At 43.4% G+C, this 20,242-nt stretch overlaps 1 protein-coding gene across 2 annotated transcripts in view; it reads left to right on the forward strand.

Moving 5' to 3' along the window:
* The window catches only part of LOC147726087 (uncharacterized), a 163,731-nt gene that overhangs the window by 129,050 nt on the left and 14,439 nt on the right, over nucleotides 1-20,242 (forward strand). The window contains exon 1 of one of the 2 annotated variants that reach the window (XM_086960201.1): nucleotides 1,041-1,151. The exons of the other annotated variant lie outside the window; for it this stretch is intronic. Coding sequence (XP_086816327.1) covers nucleotides 1,067-1,151 — 85 coding nt within the window. The 5' untranslated portion in view covers nucleotides 1,041-1,066. Of the gene's footprint in view, nucleotides 1-1,040; nucleotides 1,152-20,242 lie in introns of those variants that run through there. 2 annotated transcript variants of the gene reach the window in all.

The following is a 20,242-nucleotide window of genomic DNA, read 5'->3' on the forward strand; positions in this document are numbered from 1 at the left end:
TCCCTCCCGAGCACAGGAGCGGCCCGTGTGGCTCACTCTCTCCCGAGTACAGAAGCGGCCCGTGTGGCTCACTCCCTCCCGAGCACAGGAGCTGACCGTGTGGCTCACTCCCTCCTTCAATACAGCTGATTCCTATCACTTGGAATGTTTGACCTCAGATTTCTAAGATGTGTCTGCAATAAAAATCAATGCAGAGTGAGAGCAGCTCAGGGGTCTGCCCCACTGTATTTAATGGGCTGCCCTTTCAACTGCTGGGAGCTACTGTCACATGCATGAAGTAGGGAGCCAGCTGTCTTTTTAATGACAAGCATTGTCAACGCCAATGGTTATTGCCTTTAGGACCTATTGGCTCTGTCACTTGCTTTTAGTGGTGCTGCAAAATAATAATATGCACAATAATGTCCCTTATTCCACTGACAGGCACATACGTTAGAACACGCACACATCAAGATAATGAGACAGGCACCATTTAAGGATGACAGATTCCATTCAGCATGGTGAATTAAAAATGTTAGATTTTCTTTGCAAAAACACCTCTTATAAAAAGTACCACAGCTCTTGAGAGGTTGGGGGGGAAGAATGGATATGGGAAAGCAGATAATAGAGGGAGGAGGGGGGCAGCTCAACAGGGAAAGAACACAGAGACGAGAGAAGGCAACACAGAGTTTGGGAAGTAGGAGAGAAACATAAAAATGTGAGAGAGCAGCACAGGGTATGAGAGGCTCACAAAAAAGAGAGCTGGAAAATATATGCATTGTGGGGTGCTTAGGAAAAAAGATAAGAGGCTGAGCAGCTCGAAGGGGAGAAAACCAGATGGATGAGAGAGAGAAACACAGGATTGAAGGACTAGAAAGACTCTCATGTGCGCATCAAGTTAATGATACAGCTGCAATTCTTTTAATTTTACTGATCCGTGATGGCAGTATTGAAGACATGCAGCTGCTCTTGATTGCTGTAGCTTCAGATATTAAGGGTCTTAAGTTGTCTGTATTTACTACATAAGTGATTCATTATATTTCTCTGCCATCCTATGCAGGAAGAAAACTTCATCATCAGACCCGGCACCATGGGACCCCGAATCCTAATCTACTCTCTGGTCATCGTGCTGTCCATCCTGGAAATGTCCCTTTCTGGCCTAGTTGCCATTTACAGTAAGTTATCTGACATGGGAGCCTGGCGTTACCTCCTGATATTCTGTGATTTGATGCAGTGACAATGATGATCATGACTCTATTGGACATTTTCTCCTCCCACAGGTAGAGGGCAGAGGCCACCTCAGACCGTACTATTAACAAGGCATCATGGGTGGGTGGTCGAGACCACGAATACCACACTCCACATATGCTAAAGCTCTCAGCTTTAATGATGTCTCCTTACAACAGTGAAATCAATGACTTTGTTTCCTGAAACACAAATCCCTGCAGCAATGGCTGTGACAGACACTTCTACTGGAAGAGGATATTGCAAATTATATTTCAGAAGAACATATTGCAGAGTAGGCTAACACAATAACATATCACTTTACTGTCTGCACCCTGTGCACATCCTAAGATGATGTAGAATCAAGGAGGGGGAGAAGGAAGTGGTCGTGATCCATTCAGCTTTCTTAATATATACTTAAAAAAATCAGAGGGGGAAGGATCGCTTGTCCTGGGTCACCAGGGTTTTTATTCTTTCGTTTCACAGTACCGATAAAAAACCCTCAATCACATGCCTAGGCCCGAATGGTGGAATATCTTGATTCTCCGCCTTGAAGGTACGTGGCAGAATCATCATTGGTTTTAGTGGTTATGCTTCCTCCACCTGGAGGTAAACCACTGGTAAGACCAGTAGTGATCAGTGATCGAAAAATTGTCAGTGGGTGAATTCATGAAAAAATATTGTTAAAAAGCTTGAATATTCAAAAAGAGTTGTTTTTTTTTTACTTTATTTGTAAATTTTCAAGTATAGCATAACATCAGCAGTGCCAAAAAGAAACATGCATCTTGACATAAACGGCAATATAGCATTGCGACATGTATATCAACCTACTATTGTACATTTCCAAATCTCGCTCATATTACAGGGAGCTACATCTGAAACTTGTGTTGCAGGTCAAAGGGAAAATCATGTGACATATTTAGACACGACATCATTATTTAGAATTACACTCTCAAGTACAGTTGCAGGTAAGCTAAACCCTTTTTGTGCATATTACAAGCAAATTAAATATACATCCTTATGTTTCAGTTACAACAGCGATATCGGCTGTAATACCTATAGGCCAAAATACGATTTTAGTGCAGAGGCGAGCAACAATGTACACATCACATCTTCATTCATCTGGCATTGGTGCCTGTGCAGTACCTTCTTCACTAGCACTCACTACATGTGTAAATGTAAATGTATTGGCATTTATATAGCACACTACTTACCCGTAGGGTCCCAAGGCGCTTCGACCGCTGCGAAACCCTTCCTGGCTTCCCTGAGAGATGGTCCCTTAATGGGTATCTCCAGGGTGAGACCAGGCATCCCCGGCGGTCTGGTGGGGCCGTTAGTGAAGATGAGGCAAGCTAATGCCCAGAGTTGCCGAGTGTGATCGCTGACCAGAGTGGGCACCGAGGCGAGAGAATTATCGAGTCCGCTGACCCTGGTCCAGAAACCTGCCGCGCCGGGAATCGAACCCTGGTCCCAGGCTGTCCTCTGCTCTCGGGTCTGCCGCCTCTAACCAGTGAGCCACACTACTTCACCTTGCACTCAGAAGATAGCCTTTTACCGGCCCCCATATGTCCTTTGGTCTACAGGCTAGTGGCATTAGTTCGGCGTGAATTGAAGTTTGCTCTTGACAGTATAGGGCATCGTGTAACCAGTCCTTGAACTTAGGGGCTCTTCTCCTCCCCCATCGGCAAGCCACTCTATGTTTTTCTTGTGGCAATAAAACATCCATTAGTTTACTATTGCCTTTAGGGATATGAGCTGTATACCCCAGAAGTATGATCACGGGGTCTTTGTCCAAAGCAATGCCCAACATGTTGGCTATGGCGTCATGCACCTGTGTCCAATATTCATACACACCGGGGCACTCCCATGCCAGGTGCATGAACCCCGCTCCAGTCGCACCACATCTCTTGCATCTGTCATTATCAGATAAATTATATTTTAACTTTTTAACTGGGGTACAATAGAGGCGTTGCAGAAAGCGATAATGGATAACTTTGAATCTACAACTAGCCGACACCGAACCCGTTAGGTCACAACAATATTGCCACTGATCATCTGCAAAATCACGTCCAATGTCTGCGGTCCAGTGGTCGCGAGCAGAGCTTACTGTCCCCTGTTGCTGTGCTCGTATACTCCTATAGACACCCGATACCAAGTGTTTTCCATCAGAGGAGCTGAGAAGGTAATGTAGTGGGGCAAAGGGTTCTGGTTTATGAGGAAAGTCTGGTAGCACCACCCTCATTCCCTGCCAAAATCATATATAGAGGAAAACATCCAGAGGCGTGTGAAGTATACCGTTAAAGAGGTGTTCCATGGTACGAAATTGACCATTACAGAATAAGTCCCCCCATGTAGCAACCCGTACTCGCTTACAAAAGGCCCAAAACACCCTTTTCCTAAAATAACACAATTTTAGGGTGGTATGCAAGTGGGAGTCATGGGGAGTATAACAACTGACACTGTAGCATGTTTGCCATACGCCTCCAAGCGTCCACTGTACAAACCACAGTCGTGAATGGTGGGTCCAGGCTGCTCGCAGACCCATGTATGAGGCCGGCCAGCGGGATTGGGTGTGCCAGCCAGTCCTCGACCGCCAGCTGTGGCATAAAGGGCGTGGAAACCATCCAGTGGTATGCATAATGCGCCTGTGTGCTGATATAATAGGCCTCAAAATCAGGGATATCAAAGCCCCCCTGTGAGTACGGTTGCATCAGCACCGCTCAAGATAGACGCCATCATTGGCCTCACCAAACTAATCTGATTAATTCCGTGCGTAGCAATTTGAAGAAAAATGCCTGCGTATAGTAAGGAATATTAAGAAAAAGATATAAGAACTGGGGTAGTACCACCATCTTTATTAGGGACACTCGCCCAGCCAAAGATATAGGCAGGGATATCCATCGCGATACATTATCTGTCAACCTCATGATCGCCGTGCCATAGTTTTGGCGGAGCGTTTCTTCTCTGTCTCTCGACACCCGAATACCCAGATATTTAAGTTCCGAAGCGCACCATTCATTGTTATGTTAGTATGAATTTGTAGAGTGCACATTCACCCCAGGGTTTCTTGGCGCTCTAGGGGGAAATCCAGGGAAAATGTTGTCACTGCCTTTGTTAGGGGAAAGAGTTGCGACTTACTCCAATGTATATTAATTCCCGATAGCTGTCCAAACACCATAAATTCCCTCAGCATGGGGTTGAGATTCTGTCGGGGATCTCTTATGTACAAGGTGATGTCGTCAGCGTACAACAATATCAGTACTTGTCGCTAAAAACATCTAAATGCTTTTTCCCGATGGTGTTGCTGCAATCTGGCCGCTAGGGGCTCAACATAAGATAACGGGCATCCTTGCCGGGTGCCCCTCGTAATGGGGAGGGCTCCAGACAAATGCCCATTTATTAACACCTTAGCCGAGGGCTGAGTGTATAATAACCGCACCCAGGATATGAATAGTTCCAGGAATCCCATCCTTTGGAGGACTTTAAATGGATAACTCCACTCCATGGAGTCAAATGCCTTAGAGGCGTCTAGCAAACCAGCCGCTAGTTCAAACTCCGGGGTCACCATCTGTATCAATGAAAATAGGGTGCGTAAATTATGTGACGTGACTCTTGCGGGAACAAATCCAGACTGATCTGGAAGAATAATGACATTCATTAGCAGGGTTAATCGCGTCGCCAACACCTTCACAGGATTTTAGTATCGCAATTAATAAGCGATAACGGTCTATATGAATCGCAGTGTTGCGGAGATTTACCGGGCTTGAGCAAGGATGTGATGACAACCTCCTGCATCGTGGTGGGAAGGATCAGCCAGTGACTCTTCAAACACCTCCCGTAAAACACGTGTAAGAATATCTATATAACATTTATAGAACTCTACTGGCAGGCCATCGAGTCCGCTCACCTTGCCATTGTGTAGTGACATTATAGCATCCCGAATATCATCCAGTTCAAAAGGAGCGCTGAGGAATTTCTTGTGGCCATCACTCAGCCAGCACAAGGCTACATTTCCCAAAAACTCCAGATTCACATCCCCGTTGCGTTTAGTATTGTACAGGGTTTGGTTTTAAAGAATGTCTTTAAAAAGGCTGCTGTATCCTGACATAGGCCTCCTTCCGAGGTCTCTATTTCCAACACACTTGTGCTAAACCGTGGGGTGCTCGTGATCCCTACTCGGGCATCCCCCTCCCCATATCGACGCGCCTTCCAATATTTCCCTTTAAATCAGACTTCCCTTGCGGCCTCTTCTTCATAGTCTGATATCTTCGAGCAAAATTCTTCTTGTACCCTGCCTGTGTCTCCCCTCTCCCCTAGTGGGCAGCATACCTAGGTGGCACAGTAACCCCTCAATCCAGACCTCTTTACCTGCTTACCACATGTGTCCTGTAGAGTCTAGATCGAGGGTGACCAGCGGGCCAATTCTCCAACCTACCATTGGTAATGAAAGTCTTTCAGAGGGGATCCAACTCCTGCACCATACAATAAATCTGGTACATCTTATGAGCACCATTCATATTATCACCTGAACCAGTTCTTGATGTAACAAGCCTCTTCCCACGTCTGAGCATCCCCAGCGCACTTATGGCAGCAATTGCAAACAAAACAGGTGATGGTTTCGAGGTAACACCTCTCATCAGCCCGGCTAGCTTGACTCCAGTGGTGTGGAGTGCCTGGGACCCATGTGTGTGAATGTGTGACATTGATCCACATTCGGTCCATCACTTGTTTTGTTTGCAAATTCCGCCCTAAGTGCGCTGGGGATGCTCAGACGTGGGTCCCAGGCACTCCACACCACTGGAGTCAAGCTAGCCGGGCTGATGAGAGGTGTTACCTCGAAACCGGTCCGGTCCTCGGATGCTTGATTCCGTTCTGGGAAGGACATGGCTTTTGTAGTTCGGACTGGACTGTTCCCATGGGGCACAAGTTCAGAGCTGATTTGCATATCGCCATTGTCTAACCCAGGGTGGTGTGGAGGGCAAAAAAACGATGGATTTGGGCCCAGATCTTTGGACTGGGGTGAATGTGTGACATTGATCCACATTCGGTCCATCACTTGTTTTGTTTGCAAATTCCGCCCTAAGTGCGCTGGGGATGCTCAGACGTGGGTCCCAGGCACTCCACACCACTGGAGTCAAGCTAGCCGGGATGTTGAGAGGTGTTACCTCGAAACCGGTCCGGTCCTCGGATGCTTGATTCCGTTCTGAGAAGGACATGGCTTTTGTAGTTCGGACTGGACTGTTCCCATGGGGCACAAGTTCAGAGCTGATTTGCATATCGCCATTGTCTAACCCAGGGTGGTGTGGAGTGCAAAAAAACGATGGATTTGGGCCCAGATCTTTGGACTGGGGTGAATGTGTGACATTGATCCACATTCGGTCCATCACTTGTTTTGTTTGCAAATTCCGCCCTAAGTGCGCTGGGGATGCTCAGACGTGGGTCCCAGGCACTCCACACCACTGGAGTCAAGCTAGCCGGGCTGATGAGAGGTGTTACCTCGAAACCGGTCCAGTCCTCGGATGCTTGATTCCGTTCTGGGAAGGACATGGCTTTTGTAGTTCGGACTGGACTGTTCCCATGGGGCACAAGTTCAGAGCTGATTTGCATATCGCCATTGTCTAAACCAGGGTGGTGTGGAGTGCAAAAAAACGATGGATTTGGGCCCAGATCTTTGGACTGGGGTGAATGTGTGACATTGATCCACATTCGGTCCATCACTTGTTTTGTTTGCAAATTCCGCCCTAAGTGCGCTGGGGATGCTCAGACGTGGGTCCCAGGCACTCCACACCACTGGAGTCAAGCTAGCCGGGCTGATGAGAGGTGTTACCTCGAAACCGGTCCGGTCCTCGGATGCTTGATTCCGTTCTGGGAAGGACATGGCTTTTGTAGTTCGGACTGGACTGTTCCAATGGGGCACAAGTTCAGAGCTGATTTGCATATCGCCATTGTCTAACCCAGGGTGGTGTGGAGTGCAAAGAAACGATGGATTTGGGCCCTGATCTTTGGACTGGGGTGAATGTGTGACATTGATCCACATTCGGTCCATCACTTGTTGTGTTTGCAAAATCTCATATGTTAAGAGCATACTTAAGGAGGGTGGCAATGTTTAATCTCTCACAAACAAAATAGTGGTTGAAGCAGAGAGATGGGACACCACTTACCATTTATAATATTAAACCAAGCATTGGTAAACAAAGCTGTCTTGCTCTGCCAGTGATTATATTAGATTTTCCAATACCTCAGCACAAGCATTTTCAAAGCCATTACTATTGGGAATCCACCTTAGAATTCATTCAATCAAGCTGGATTTTTGAAACGTGGCTATTTATCCCCGAGGGTCTCCAGGTACAAGGAACCGGCTACTAAGGAGACTGTAGTTGGGCAGCAAGGTCCTGAGTGCCTTTCTAAATTCCAGAAGAAAGGGTGAGGTCATTAAGTGAAGGGGAGGTCATTTCTAGGCTTCATGACATGGTAGGAGAAGGAGTGCCTCCTCTGTTGCTTCAGCCGATGCGGGTGGTGTGCGAGGGAGAGGGAGGTAGAGTTCAGGTGTCCGGTGCATTTGTGTTTGAGAAGGGCTTTGTAGTTGTGGATCAGCTTCTTGCTTCTTGAATTTACATCTCTTCTGAATGGGGTGTCAGTGGAGATTTTTTGAGGGGTGGGGTGAAGTGTGTCTTTTTGGGAAGGTTGAGGATAAGTCTGCCCACTGAGTTCTTCATGGTCTGCAGTCTCTTCAGATGGTGTTATTACTATGTAGAGTGTGTTGCCGTAGTCAAGCTGACTGGTGACTAAGTCTTGGGTGATGGTACATCTGCTGCTGACTGGGAGCCATTTGATGATCTTATGAAGCATGCAAAGTAGGCGGAAGATACTGTATTGATCTGGCTTTTTAATGTGGACTAATGTTCCAATGTTTCTACATGAGCTGTTGCTTTTAAAGACAACATGGCAGCCATCTAGGCAGAGTATACAATATTAAAGTATATAGAATACATTAAATTTAACTCAATAGATTAAAGAATACAGAGCAGTGCTTGAACCTGTAGCTGATAGTGGGGAAATATACCACTGCCTGATATTGCCCACTATGTCTCGCACTCATGGATCTCTCAACTGCCTTTGACAGTGTGAATCAGATAGTCTGTGCAGGTTGCTGTGAACTTGGGCCTGGATCTACCGTTGGTACACTTCTTGTTCACCCTTCATGAGAATTTGACAGCCAGACGGTGGTTGGGACCCAATAGTGAACTCACTGAAACATTCAGCCTTTCTCCTGGTGTCGGACAAGGTGGTGTGTTGGTGCCACATCTTTTCATTTTGTGCATTAATAACCTGAGGCATTTTGTATCTAGTGCAACCAAAGATGTACCCTTAATAGGCAGTGTTGCAATTCCAGTATTGCTGCACCCAGATGCAGTAGTTTCAATGGTTCCCAAGCCTTACACTCTACGTCAGCTAGTTGATAACTGTATTCATTTTATGGCAGACTTTGATTTATCTACCACCTTTAATAACTACCAGACAGGAGCATGTGGCTCCAAAAAGTTTAGGGATTCTTCACCAGTATGGGGAGGCAAATGTTTTATTAGTGTGCACATTTTGCTTAATTAGGATTTGGGTTTTGGTTTTTCATGTACAAGGGGTTTTCATATCTCCAGAATCATTTTAAAACTATGGCTCACTCCCAAACATTCAGTGGCCCTGTGGCTGTAAGGCCTTGGCCATAAATAAGACTCACTACATTCCAAAAGTCAACATTGGTGCAGGAGCTCGGGCTATTCAAACAGCTATTCCTTGTAATGCACCTGTTTAGTACAAGTTAAGGGGGCTGCAAATCCATGCATTGCTTATGTTCACTCTTCCTTAAATGATCTTGGTAGCCTAGAGCTATTTCACCCAGCATTCCAGAAATTGCATTGAATGTAGAAATACCACAGTACAATATTATTTGAACTTAAAAGCAATTGATGACATGAAGCTTTCCTTACCATGGGAAGTGGAAAGGTGTGATATAATTAATAATAATAATAATAATAATAATAATAATAATAATAATAATAATAATAATAATAATAATAATAGCAATATGCTAGCTGTTGGACTTATCCCTCTCTGTAGGGTTATTCCCAAGTGTTTTGCCTGCATCGCTCCAACTTTCTAGACTCTGTGCACTTTGTCACTAATAACTAATGCTAAAGTGCTTGTGCTTTCTCCTCAAAACATGGCAAAATGAGTACAGGATTATTCAGTGAAATATTATGGCTTACCCTGACCTGGATAATGACTATTGCTTGAGAACAGCTAATAGCCCCTCTCAAGCAATAACATATAACCTATATTCTCACACTAATCTCGAATGCAATAAGTATATCAATAAGTGTATCATAGTGTGACAGAAAATGAGCAAACCACTGATACTTTCTAACACAAGTATCCATTATTTGATTTGACTTATGGTTTGTAAAGCGCCGGAATCACCCCGTGAGGGGTACCTCCGCACTAGGACTTAGCTTTCATTGGCCAGGGAAGAGACTTATTAAAACAGTGATTATTGGAGGTATTTGAATTTGGCAATAGTACATTGCATAGTCTATGATGGTGGCACTAAATTGTGCATGGGTCTTAAAAGATATTTTTTTAAATATACAATACCTTTTGCTTACCATTTAAGAATGACAAAGGTTATCTACACATACAACCAATACAATTTCAAAATATAATGGACATACAAATGCCAATAATTACATTAAAATTCAAAGGGGAGTTGCAGTTACCAAATAACATCCCTGGAGGCTTATCAGTACACAGTCAAGTTAACCCTGAAATACAGATGTGATCTTTCAACACAGCTAGATATCATGCCACAGAGATTTTACCTTCTCATACATTTTTCTTCAAAAATCCGTTTCAGTTCAAAGCTTTATTTCAATATGCAAGATATCATAAAAGCACTTACAAAATATAAAAACCACAATTCACAAGAGTTACATTTTACAAAATGGGTTACGATAAAAACATTCGTATTACAATAAATAATTTAAAAGGCATATTAAACATTAGCAGCTTTGTGAATTTCAAAAAATCAGCTAAAAATAGGGTTAGCCTTTAATCTAATAAGCCAAGCCCAGCTCAGGAATTTGGCAACCCCGCACACTAGGGTTGTATTAGTATCAGTCTTAAATATCCTAAGTGCGGAGGAGTGGTCCCTGGTCCCGAGCAATAAGCACACAGGTTTTAGCCATTTGTGTCTGGGTTTTACATAGACCGGGCATGCAAAGAAGAAATGGGCGATACTTTCAGTGACACCTTTACAGGTTGGGCAGTCCGGTGAGGTTTGGTATGTAGGTTTCCACTTGTAGGTGTACTCATGGAGGGGAGGTTTCCCAACCTGAACTGGATAAACAGGGATCTGTCTTTTGGTTTCTTAATGAAATCCAAGTAAGGCTCCAAGCGAGGTTTTGGTTTGTGCTGTTTAAACTCTTCAGTCAACCTTCCTTGGGCTGGGTTTCTTAGATCTTGCTCATCAACTCAATTCCAGTAAACTCACTTAATTTCGGCCTTAGATAAAGGAACTCCAAGCTCCCAATCAATTGGCAAGCCAGTTTCGTGCAGACGCTTCTTTAAGTTGCAGATCCAATTCATTTTACGGTCATGAGCCGTTAAGGCTCATGACCTCTTTCAGACCATCTAAGTACTTTGAGAGCTCCGGGGTCCGCCATAACCTAGCCCAATATAAAAGAGGCCGTAGCCTACGTTCGAAGTTAAGATGAGGCCCGGTTGAATCCAACTCTTTAAATTCAAACACGCTCCTTTGAGGTTGACCTTAACTTTTGACTTTGCCCTGGCCTTGCAGGACCAGATGCCCATGGTTGGCCCTTTTACATTTTAGGCACTAGGCTTCACTAGAAACTTTCAAAACCATAACTCCAGTTAAAGTGATTATATTTAATACATTTAAGTATCATTTTATTTATTATATGCATTTATTATTTACTCTATTTGTATCTAAATTGGTGTGGAATTTTTCTGGAGTTATTTTTTCACTAGATTACTGTTTCAGTGCTGTATAAATACTTTGCCTGTAATTTAAGCATACTGAATTTTTGCCAATGGAACAGATGGCCTAGCACAGGATAATTTTGTAAAATTGTGCAGCTCACCTGACAAGGATAATGGCTTTGCTTAAAAAATGGCTTTTAGCCCCCTCACGCAATAACCTATATTCTCAAACTAATTATGAATGCAATAAGTGTATCATATTGTGATAAATAAAATTAGCAAAGTAAACCACTGATACTTTTTAACAAAAATATCCATGGTTGTCAGTTTGAATTTGAATTTGAATTTGAATTTGGATTTGTAAAGCGCGTAGCTACCCTAGGGCGTCCCAGCGCCCTAGGGTAGCGGTATTTGAGATTTGGCAATAGTACATTGCATATTGTATGATGATGGCACTAAATGGTGCATGAATCTTAAAATATGTTTTTTAAAGTACATAAATATATTTTGCTTACAATTTAAGAATAACTAAGGTTATTTACACATTTCCTACAACCAATACAATTTAAAAATATGATTGACATACAAATGTCAATAATTACATTAAAATTCAAAGGGAGCCGCAGTTACCAAGGGTGACCCTAGAGTCTTACCAATACACAGCCAAGTTACCCTTAAAATCCAGATGTGTTCTTCTTCTGAAAATAATTTACACAATATGTTTTTGGATTACAGCAGAACAGTACAAGGCAGGTTTAAGAATTGAGGAGGTGACGAAGCAACAATAGAAACTTTGCGTAAAACATTTGAATGGTAACAGAAAAACTAAAAGTCAAAACACACTTTGAAAATACTCATAGTGGAATTAATGAATGACAATGTTTTTTCTGAAAACTTTGTGAAGTTGTATTTTTCAAAACTTTGTAAAGTCTTCCTTTTAAGGCAGAGGATGTGATGTAACAGCTAGAGGTCGGAGTTTGAAGCTGGGTAACAGGGTTAGAGCATTGGCAGGAGGCTCAAGATCCTGTGATTCTAGCCAAATCACTTAATCACCCCATGCCTAAAATGAATGTGTCCTTCTGCAATACAACTGGTGCTCATGTAAATTGCTCTGATACATTTATATATACAAAAACGAGTTGCCTCCCTCCACGAAGAAAACAATACAAACCCAAGTGGGCATGCTTGGAGCAGTCTGTGTTGCATGCCGTGTCAATACAACTTCTACGATCGGCTTACCGTTCTTACAGCGACCAGAATAGTTGGCGCTGCAGACCCGCTCTTAAGCAGTGGGGCTTTCTCGCGGCCAAGCCCGCCGCTCCATACACAAAAACGAGTTGCCTCCAAAAGAGATTGCCACACCCGGTAAGTTGGAATCCTTTATTCAGAGAAGCACAGCAGCAGCGCAACCAGCGTCTTTCCAGCACTAATGTTAAAGCCAAACGCGTTTCGGGCGTTCCATCGCCCTTGATCACTGGCAGGAGGAGGGAGCAGTTATGGCAAATCACGTGCATATAATGTCTCTCGCCCCAGTGGGCGTGTGCACAGAATGTATACTGGTACTTGTGGTTTGCCAAAAGTCAATACACGCCCCAGTGGGCTCCGCTCTCCCTCCATGAATAAAACAATAAAAACCCAAGTGGGCATGATTGGAGCAGACTGTGTTGCATGCCGTGTCAATACAACTTCTCCGATCGGCTTACCGATCTTACAGCGACCTGAATAGTTGGCGCTGCAGACCCGCTCTTAAGCAGTGGGGCTTTATCGCGGCCAGGCCAGCCACTCCTTACACAAAAACGAGTTGCCTCCAAAACAGATTGCCACACCCGGTAAGTTGGAATCCTTTATTCAGAGAAGCACAGCAGCAGCGCAACCAGCGTCTTCCCAGCACTAATGTTAAAGCCAAACGCGTTTCGGGCGTTCCATCACCCTAGATCACTGGCAGGAGTAGGGAGCAGTTATGGCAAATCACGTGCATATAATGTCTCCCGCCCCAGTGGGCGTGTGCACAGAATGTATCCTTGGACTTGTGGTTTACCAAAAGTCAATACACGCCACAGTGGGCTCCGCTCTCCCTCCATGAATAAAACAGTACAAACCCAAGTGGGCATGCTTGGAGCAGACTGTGTTGCATGCCGTGTCAATACAACTTCTCCGATCAGCTTACCGATCTTACAGCGACCTGAATAGTTGGCGCTGCCGACCCGCTCTTAAGCAGTGGGGCTTTCTCGCGGCCAGGCCAGCCACTCCATACACAAATACGAGTTGCCTCCAAAAGAGATTGCCACACCCGGTAAGTCGGAATCCTTTATTCAGAGAAGCACAGCAGCAGCGCAACCAGCGTCTTCCCAGCACTAATGTTAAAGTCAAACGCGTTTCGGGTGTTCCATCGCCCTTGATCACTGGCAGGAGGAGGGAGCAGTTATGGCAAATCACATGCATATAATGTCTCCCGCCTTTATAATAAAAATCTAAGGATTTTGGCACTTAAGTACAAATCTTTATATCACCAAAAACAAATGTATATAAATAGTCAGCTGACCGGGTGTAAGGTGTGTGAACAAGAGCACTCGTTGCTCGAAACGCGTCGCCCTTTGAGAGGTTAATAAATCTGCCTTGCCGACAGCCTGGGGTCCGTGTCTTCATTTCGCCGTGAATCGGAATTGGTGAAGATTTTTGGTTTATATGTAACGGAGGTCTGCCGTCTCCCGTTCACTGTACCCGCTCCTCGTTAAGAGGCCTCGCTCTACAGCTATGACAACATTTTCATTCCCAAGAGGAAATTAGCGAGACCCCCTGGACCGGACAGCGAACCACGATTGCCGTTTGGACACGCAATCAGGAGGTCCGTGAGACTAGCCAAGAACGTGCAACAGCCAATGGCTAGTGGCGTTATTCAAAGAAATCCAGGTGAGGAGTTCAAGGCGTAAGGGGCAAGAAGACCATCATTGGCAAGCTGCTAACGGTACGTTTTTACAATCCTCTCACAAGCACCATGTCAGCAAGTCTGGAAAGGGAGCATGAGGATGCTGCAGAAGCTTTGTTGAATAATATTCATCAGAGCAGTACAAGCACTATCACGCAAGTCAGCCAAGCTAGTGGTGCACAACAAGACGCCAAGCAATTACTCAAAACACACGAGAAAAAAACAAAATCTGAGATCACAAAGTGGTGGGAGCACAAATTGCTCACCAAATATGTGGAGGCCGGTAGAGTGTCGCGAGGCTTAAGAATAATGCTGGCACCAAGTTTCAAAGATCCGAACCCTGCAATGCTGAAGGAATGGGGCGAAAGTAATCTCCTGGCTTCAATGAACTTGGTTAAAATACTTATAAAGTATGCTGCAATAGATCGAGATAAGCTGTTGGAAGAAATAAAGAAATTGGATGAACAGCTCGATAACATTACTGATCCCGAAATCAAATCAACGATAACGGCCACACGTAAGGAGATCAGTGAGCGGCTCCACAAACATGAGGAACGTATTAAGATCAGAAAGGTGCACAAATTTGCGAGAGATCTTAAGGACTATGAAACGGGTCAAATCTATACTTTTTCTTGCAAATTTGACAAAGCCAAACAGTCGAAATTAACAGGTAGAACCCATCAAACTAATGCACCCATGAGAAGAGACCAATTGGCAGCCAATAATGAAGATTCTGACTCTGTATCAATAGTCAGTACTTCGAGTACCTCTCTGTCTGAAACAAGCAGCACCGACGGAAGACCGGGAGGCAGAATATTGGATCTCGGAGAAGAGATTGATTTTTTAGTGGAGTACCGGCTGCAAACCCTGCGCCCGAGATTACGAAGGAATTACAACGTAAAAAGCGGAACGCAAAACGCCACGCCAGAAGACAAAAACGCAAAGCCACAGCAGGAGAGCTAGATTCGGCCTTGGGGGAGGGAACACTCCTCGTTTCTGGTGTTTTTTGTAGCAACGTGGCTTTCCATGCTTCCACGGGAAGATGCTTTTGGAATCCCTCTGCCATTAAAGGGGTGCATGATATATTATGTAAAACTCTATTAGAATTAAATGAGTGGCGTGGTTTAGAAATAGTTAATTTTGAAAAACTTATGCGAAATATCATTTTAGATGTAAAAAAGGCTACCCGCCCTAAAAAAGGGGTAGTTGTGCCTAGTACACTACGCATCCTGAACAAAGAAATAAATAAACTAGTCCGTGAGCAATATTTAGATAGTTATGGAACGTGAAAAAGAAATTTCTAGGTTAAAAAGAAAGAGATGCAGACTAAAGGCGAAAATAAAAAAGGAGAAGGAAGATACAGTTTGGATTAACTTGAGGGAATCAGTTGTTCATGGTAGGACTAGAGAATTTTGGGCAATAATTGGGAAGGGATGCGGTACTAGAATAAGTCCATGCCCATCCCTATAGCTGAAGAGGTATGGATCACTTATATTCGGGACCTCTACGTAGGGAATGGTATCCCAGGTGAAGATATTGTCCTAGCTGCAACGCCTGAAGGACTCATTAATTATCCCACAGAGAAATCAATTGAAATAGCCATAAGGAATATGAGCGCCTCTGGTGCAATGGGTCCCGATGAACTCCCTATGACAGTCTTGAAGCAGGATCCCTTAATGTGGAGTAAAATCCTGTACCCATTGTTTAAAGCCTGTTTCTTGTCAAATACGGTACCTGCCTCCTGGAGGGGAAGTATTTTGGTCCCTATTTTTAAGAAGGGAACTAGGGACAGCCCCAGTAACTATCGTTTGATCGCCCTCCTCGACTCTATCGGAAAGGTTTTTGCGAAATGTCTCTTAACTTTTCTTTCCGATTGGGTCGAGGAGAACAATATCTTGCCTCTTGAACAAACTGGCTTCCGTAGGGGGCACGGTACTTTAGACAACCTCACCACTCTCCAGGTGGTAACTGATAAATATGTGCAGGTGAGAGGGGGGGTGGTCTATGCGGCTTTTATTGATTTCTCCACAGCGTTCGATAAAGTGGACCGTAGAACGCTGTGGAGAAAATTGGCAGCGCTTGGTGTTCCATCCTATCTATTGGAGCTTGTTCGCACACTCCATACAGAGACTTGGTGCAGTGTCTTGCAAGGGGGCGAAAGGGGGCTCTCCCATCAAATTTCTTCTTTGAATGGCCTAAAACAAGGCTGCTTATTGGCTCCCCTTTTGTTCTCCTTGTATACTGTAGACCTGCCTGTTGCCTTGTCTGTCTGTGAAGGTATTGCTCCAGTGATTGGGGGGACCCCAATATCTTGCTTGATGTATGCCGATGACGTCCTTATTTTAGATCTGACTCCCAAAGGCCTTGCAAATCGGCTACATGCCCTTCATGATTTTGCTGTTGCTCATTGCATGAAGATTAACATTTCCAAAAGCAAAATTATGTGCATAGCCGGGAAAAAGAAGTGCTGATCTGAAAATTTTGGTTGGTATATCGGCGGTCAAAAACTGGAGGTGGTTAAATCTTATACTTTCTTGTGGAAAATTATTGCGGCTAACTTGAGCGAGAGGCCTCATATTGAGCATAGTTCGCGCAAAGCCCTCGCCCATAGCAAAGGTTTACATTCTCTGTATCAGGCCACTGGGAAAAGGCACTTTTTGTGTTTATTGGAGGTATATAGGTCCAAAATTCCCGCTACGATACTATATGGTATCGAACTTATAGAGATGACATTTTGGGACTTTTGCCATAAGATTGAGGGGAAACTCTTAAGATCCCTATCTTCTCTCAATACTGCGTGCCCTTTGGCCGCTTGCAGGCTCGATTTCGGTCTCAGGAGCAGCTGGGTACAGGGATTATGTGCCCTGGTAAGATGGGTGGCTTGCCTGGCTAGAGCTGAACTGGGGATGATTAGAGCTCTCCTTAAAACTGAATTACTGGGTAATTTTAAGGAGTTTTCACAACTTGTAAGGAATTTTAGAAAAGCTGTAACTCTTCTAAAGTTAGATGAAAACACTTTGTTTTTGCACTCTCCCTTACAGTTAAAACTCTTATTAAAACAGGCCTCGTGGGAATTGTGTTTTCAGTCAGATAAGAATATAATCTATGGAAAAAGGGAAGTAGACCTTCTCCTTAATTCTTACTCGATTAAATTGGCCCAACCCTATGTTACATGGAACTTGCCGCATGGTATTCGTAGATTGTGGTTTCTTTTACGTTATGATCTATTACCTTTAAATCTACTTTTATCCAAATGGAACGGTGCTTCCCCTATGTGTAATTTATGTAACCTGAGCACCCAGGATCGTATGCATGTTTTGTTGATCTGCCCTGCGCTTCGCATATTGCGTCTCAAATGGTTAAAACCTATTTGTCTTCGGCTGGGCATTTCTACTCTGAACAGCTTTCTCCAATCACTTTATTGGCCTCCTAATGAAATGTTTTGTTTCTATATTTTTAACTTTTTCAAAGGTTTTTTAGCTATTTATTAATATATGTTTCTGGAGATGTTTGACATTGCTTCCTGTTGTAGATTTGTCATTGTATGTTATTTTGTATTCAAATGTGTTTTTGAATGTCATTACTTTGATATGTATTTGTTCTTTCCTTTTATCACTGTGAATTTTTATGTGGCCCTCTTTGAGAGCCAAAACATAATAAAATAAATTGAATAGCAAAGCCACAGCAGCAGCAAACACAGAAAAAGAAGAAACAATGCTACAACAAGAGAAAATAATGCAAGATTGTACCATCACTAATCTATCGGATGTTATACTGACTGCAGCGGAGAAGCAATTGTTAGCTCTCGGATTAAATTACTGTCCGGAGAGCACCTTCAATTATACCAAAACGAGAGCGGATGTGTTCCGTTTAATTTGTAAATTCAAATTAAAAAAGTTTTTTTCTTCCAAATCATCTTCCAAAACAACTGAATGCAGCACCAACTAAGAAACAACAACAAGTCGCAACTCCACAGTTCCAGCTGCACGTGATGCTAGATTGTTACTAACTCTTTGTGATCTAGGAAACTCTGGAAATCCCACCAGTAACACTGCAAGTATTGAGGTTTTAAACACACAGCGTGAATTGCAAAATGTGGAAATTCATCAAAAAGGAGCCGGTGACAGTCCATTCAAACCGGTAAGCACGTTTTCGCCTGTCATGCCAAAAGACGCAGTACACATTTACCATGAATGCGTAGTTGAAGACTTAAAAAAATTACATCGCAAGGTACAGGCACAAAGTCATAAGCGCAATGTTGAATCAAATCAGTATATGATGCTAATGAAAAAACTGAGTCAAAATCATGAAGTAGTGATTAACAAGTCTGATAAAGGCAGGAATATTGTTTTGTGGCAAAAAAAAGACTACATTATAGAAGCAATGAGACAATTAAATGATGCTAAAGGCATGGCTTAAAAAAAAGCCAGAGATGAACTTAAAAAGATGCTGTTATCTTACAAAAGACAAAACTCTATTTCACAAAAAGAATTTGACTTTTTGCACGTTGAACATCCGGTGATACCTATACTATACCTGATTTCTAAGGTGCATAAACTGAAAGTTCCAACACCAGGTCGACCTATTATATCGGCCATCAATAGCATTGGGGAAAATATTTCCCGCTATATAGATTTTTTTCTTCAAGACATTGTAAAAAGCTTACTGAGTTACTTGAAAGACACAAGTGATTTTTTGAATAAGTTGAATTCGATTCAGTGGCAGGAGAATTGGTGTCTGGTGACTCTTGATATCGAGTCTTTATATACTTGCATTGATCACACAAAGGGTATCGAAGCTATTCGGTATTATTTGGGTTTAAGAACGTGCGAGTATTACAGTCACAATAAGATGCTGTGTGAGCTGGTACACTGGTGCCTACATAATAACTTTTTCATGTTTGCAAAAGAAGTCTGGAAACAAATCAGGGGTGTCGCGATGGGATCATGCTTCTCTCCCAGCTACACGTGTTTACACGTGGGCTTGTGGGAGGAGCATGGTCTCATCGGCACACCTGGTTTCAGTGGTGTCAAACACTGTATGCGATTTATAGATGATGTGTTCTGTATATGGGAGGGTGACGAACAAAGTGGTTTAGAATTTGTCAGTGCCTTAAATCGCAATCAAGAAAATCTTTTCTTTACCTCTAATATAAGCAAAGTAAAAGCAGACTTTTTAGATGTACACATCACTATTGATGGCGACAAGGTAACGACATCGCTTTTCCGCAAACCAACCGCTGGAAATAGCATATTGCAAGCAAGTAATAAACACCCGAAACATGTAGTTGCAAATATTCTATTTGGAGAATTGTTGCGCATAAAAAGAATCAGCAGCACTCCTGAGGTTTTTGAAAAAGAGGCAGAGGCCATGATAACCAGACTTAAAGCTAGAGGATATAACAATGAACACTACAAAGGGCATTGAGACAGAGTCGAGAAAGATCTAGGGAGTCCCTGTTAAAATCAGAAGCTCAAGAGTCAAACAATGACAATGCTACTCCTCGCCTAATTTCATCTTACAGCAAACAAGAAAGGCAAATTAGGTAGATTGTCAAGAGACACTGACCAATTCTCATGACTGATGGGTTCTTCAATGATACATTGTCAGCAACACCGACAATAACTTACAAAAAGGCGAGATGCATGCATAATAGCCTAGTTAAATCAAGTCCCGAGTTAGGTGGTGGCAGCACCTGGCTAAAACAGAAAGATGGTTTTTACAAATGCTCAACTTGTCGAGCGTGTAAATTTGGTACCAATACCACGCACTACAACACGCCTTTCAGTCAAGTCAGTAAAGCTATTCGAGGGAATTACAACTGCCATAGTGACTTTGCAGTATATGTTCTGACGTGCACCTGTGGCCTACGGTACATAGGTAGTACTAAACTACAGGTGTACGTCAGAATTTTACAACACCTACGTGCAATAGTCAACAATGATAGCACATACCCCGTAGCTCGCCACTTCAGATCAACCCACAACAATGATCTGAGCAATTTGACATATTTTGTCATTGATGCGGTGGCACCCCTCAAGCGAGGGGGGAGATAGAGAAAAACTGCTCAGAAAGAAAGAGACTGAATACATAGTTGAGATAGATAGTAAATACCCAAAC

The sequence above is a fragment of the Lissotriton vulgaris genome, chromosome 3_1 (genome assembly GCF_964263255.1).
Source record: "Lissotriton vulgaris chromosome 3_1, aLisVul1.2, whole genome shotgun sequence".
In the NCBI taxonomy this organism is placed as follows: Eukaryota; Metazoa; Chordata; class Amphibia; order Caudata; family Salamandridae; genus Lissotriton; species Lissotriton vulgaris.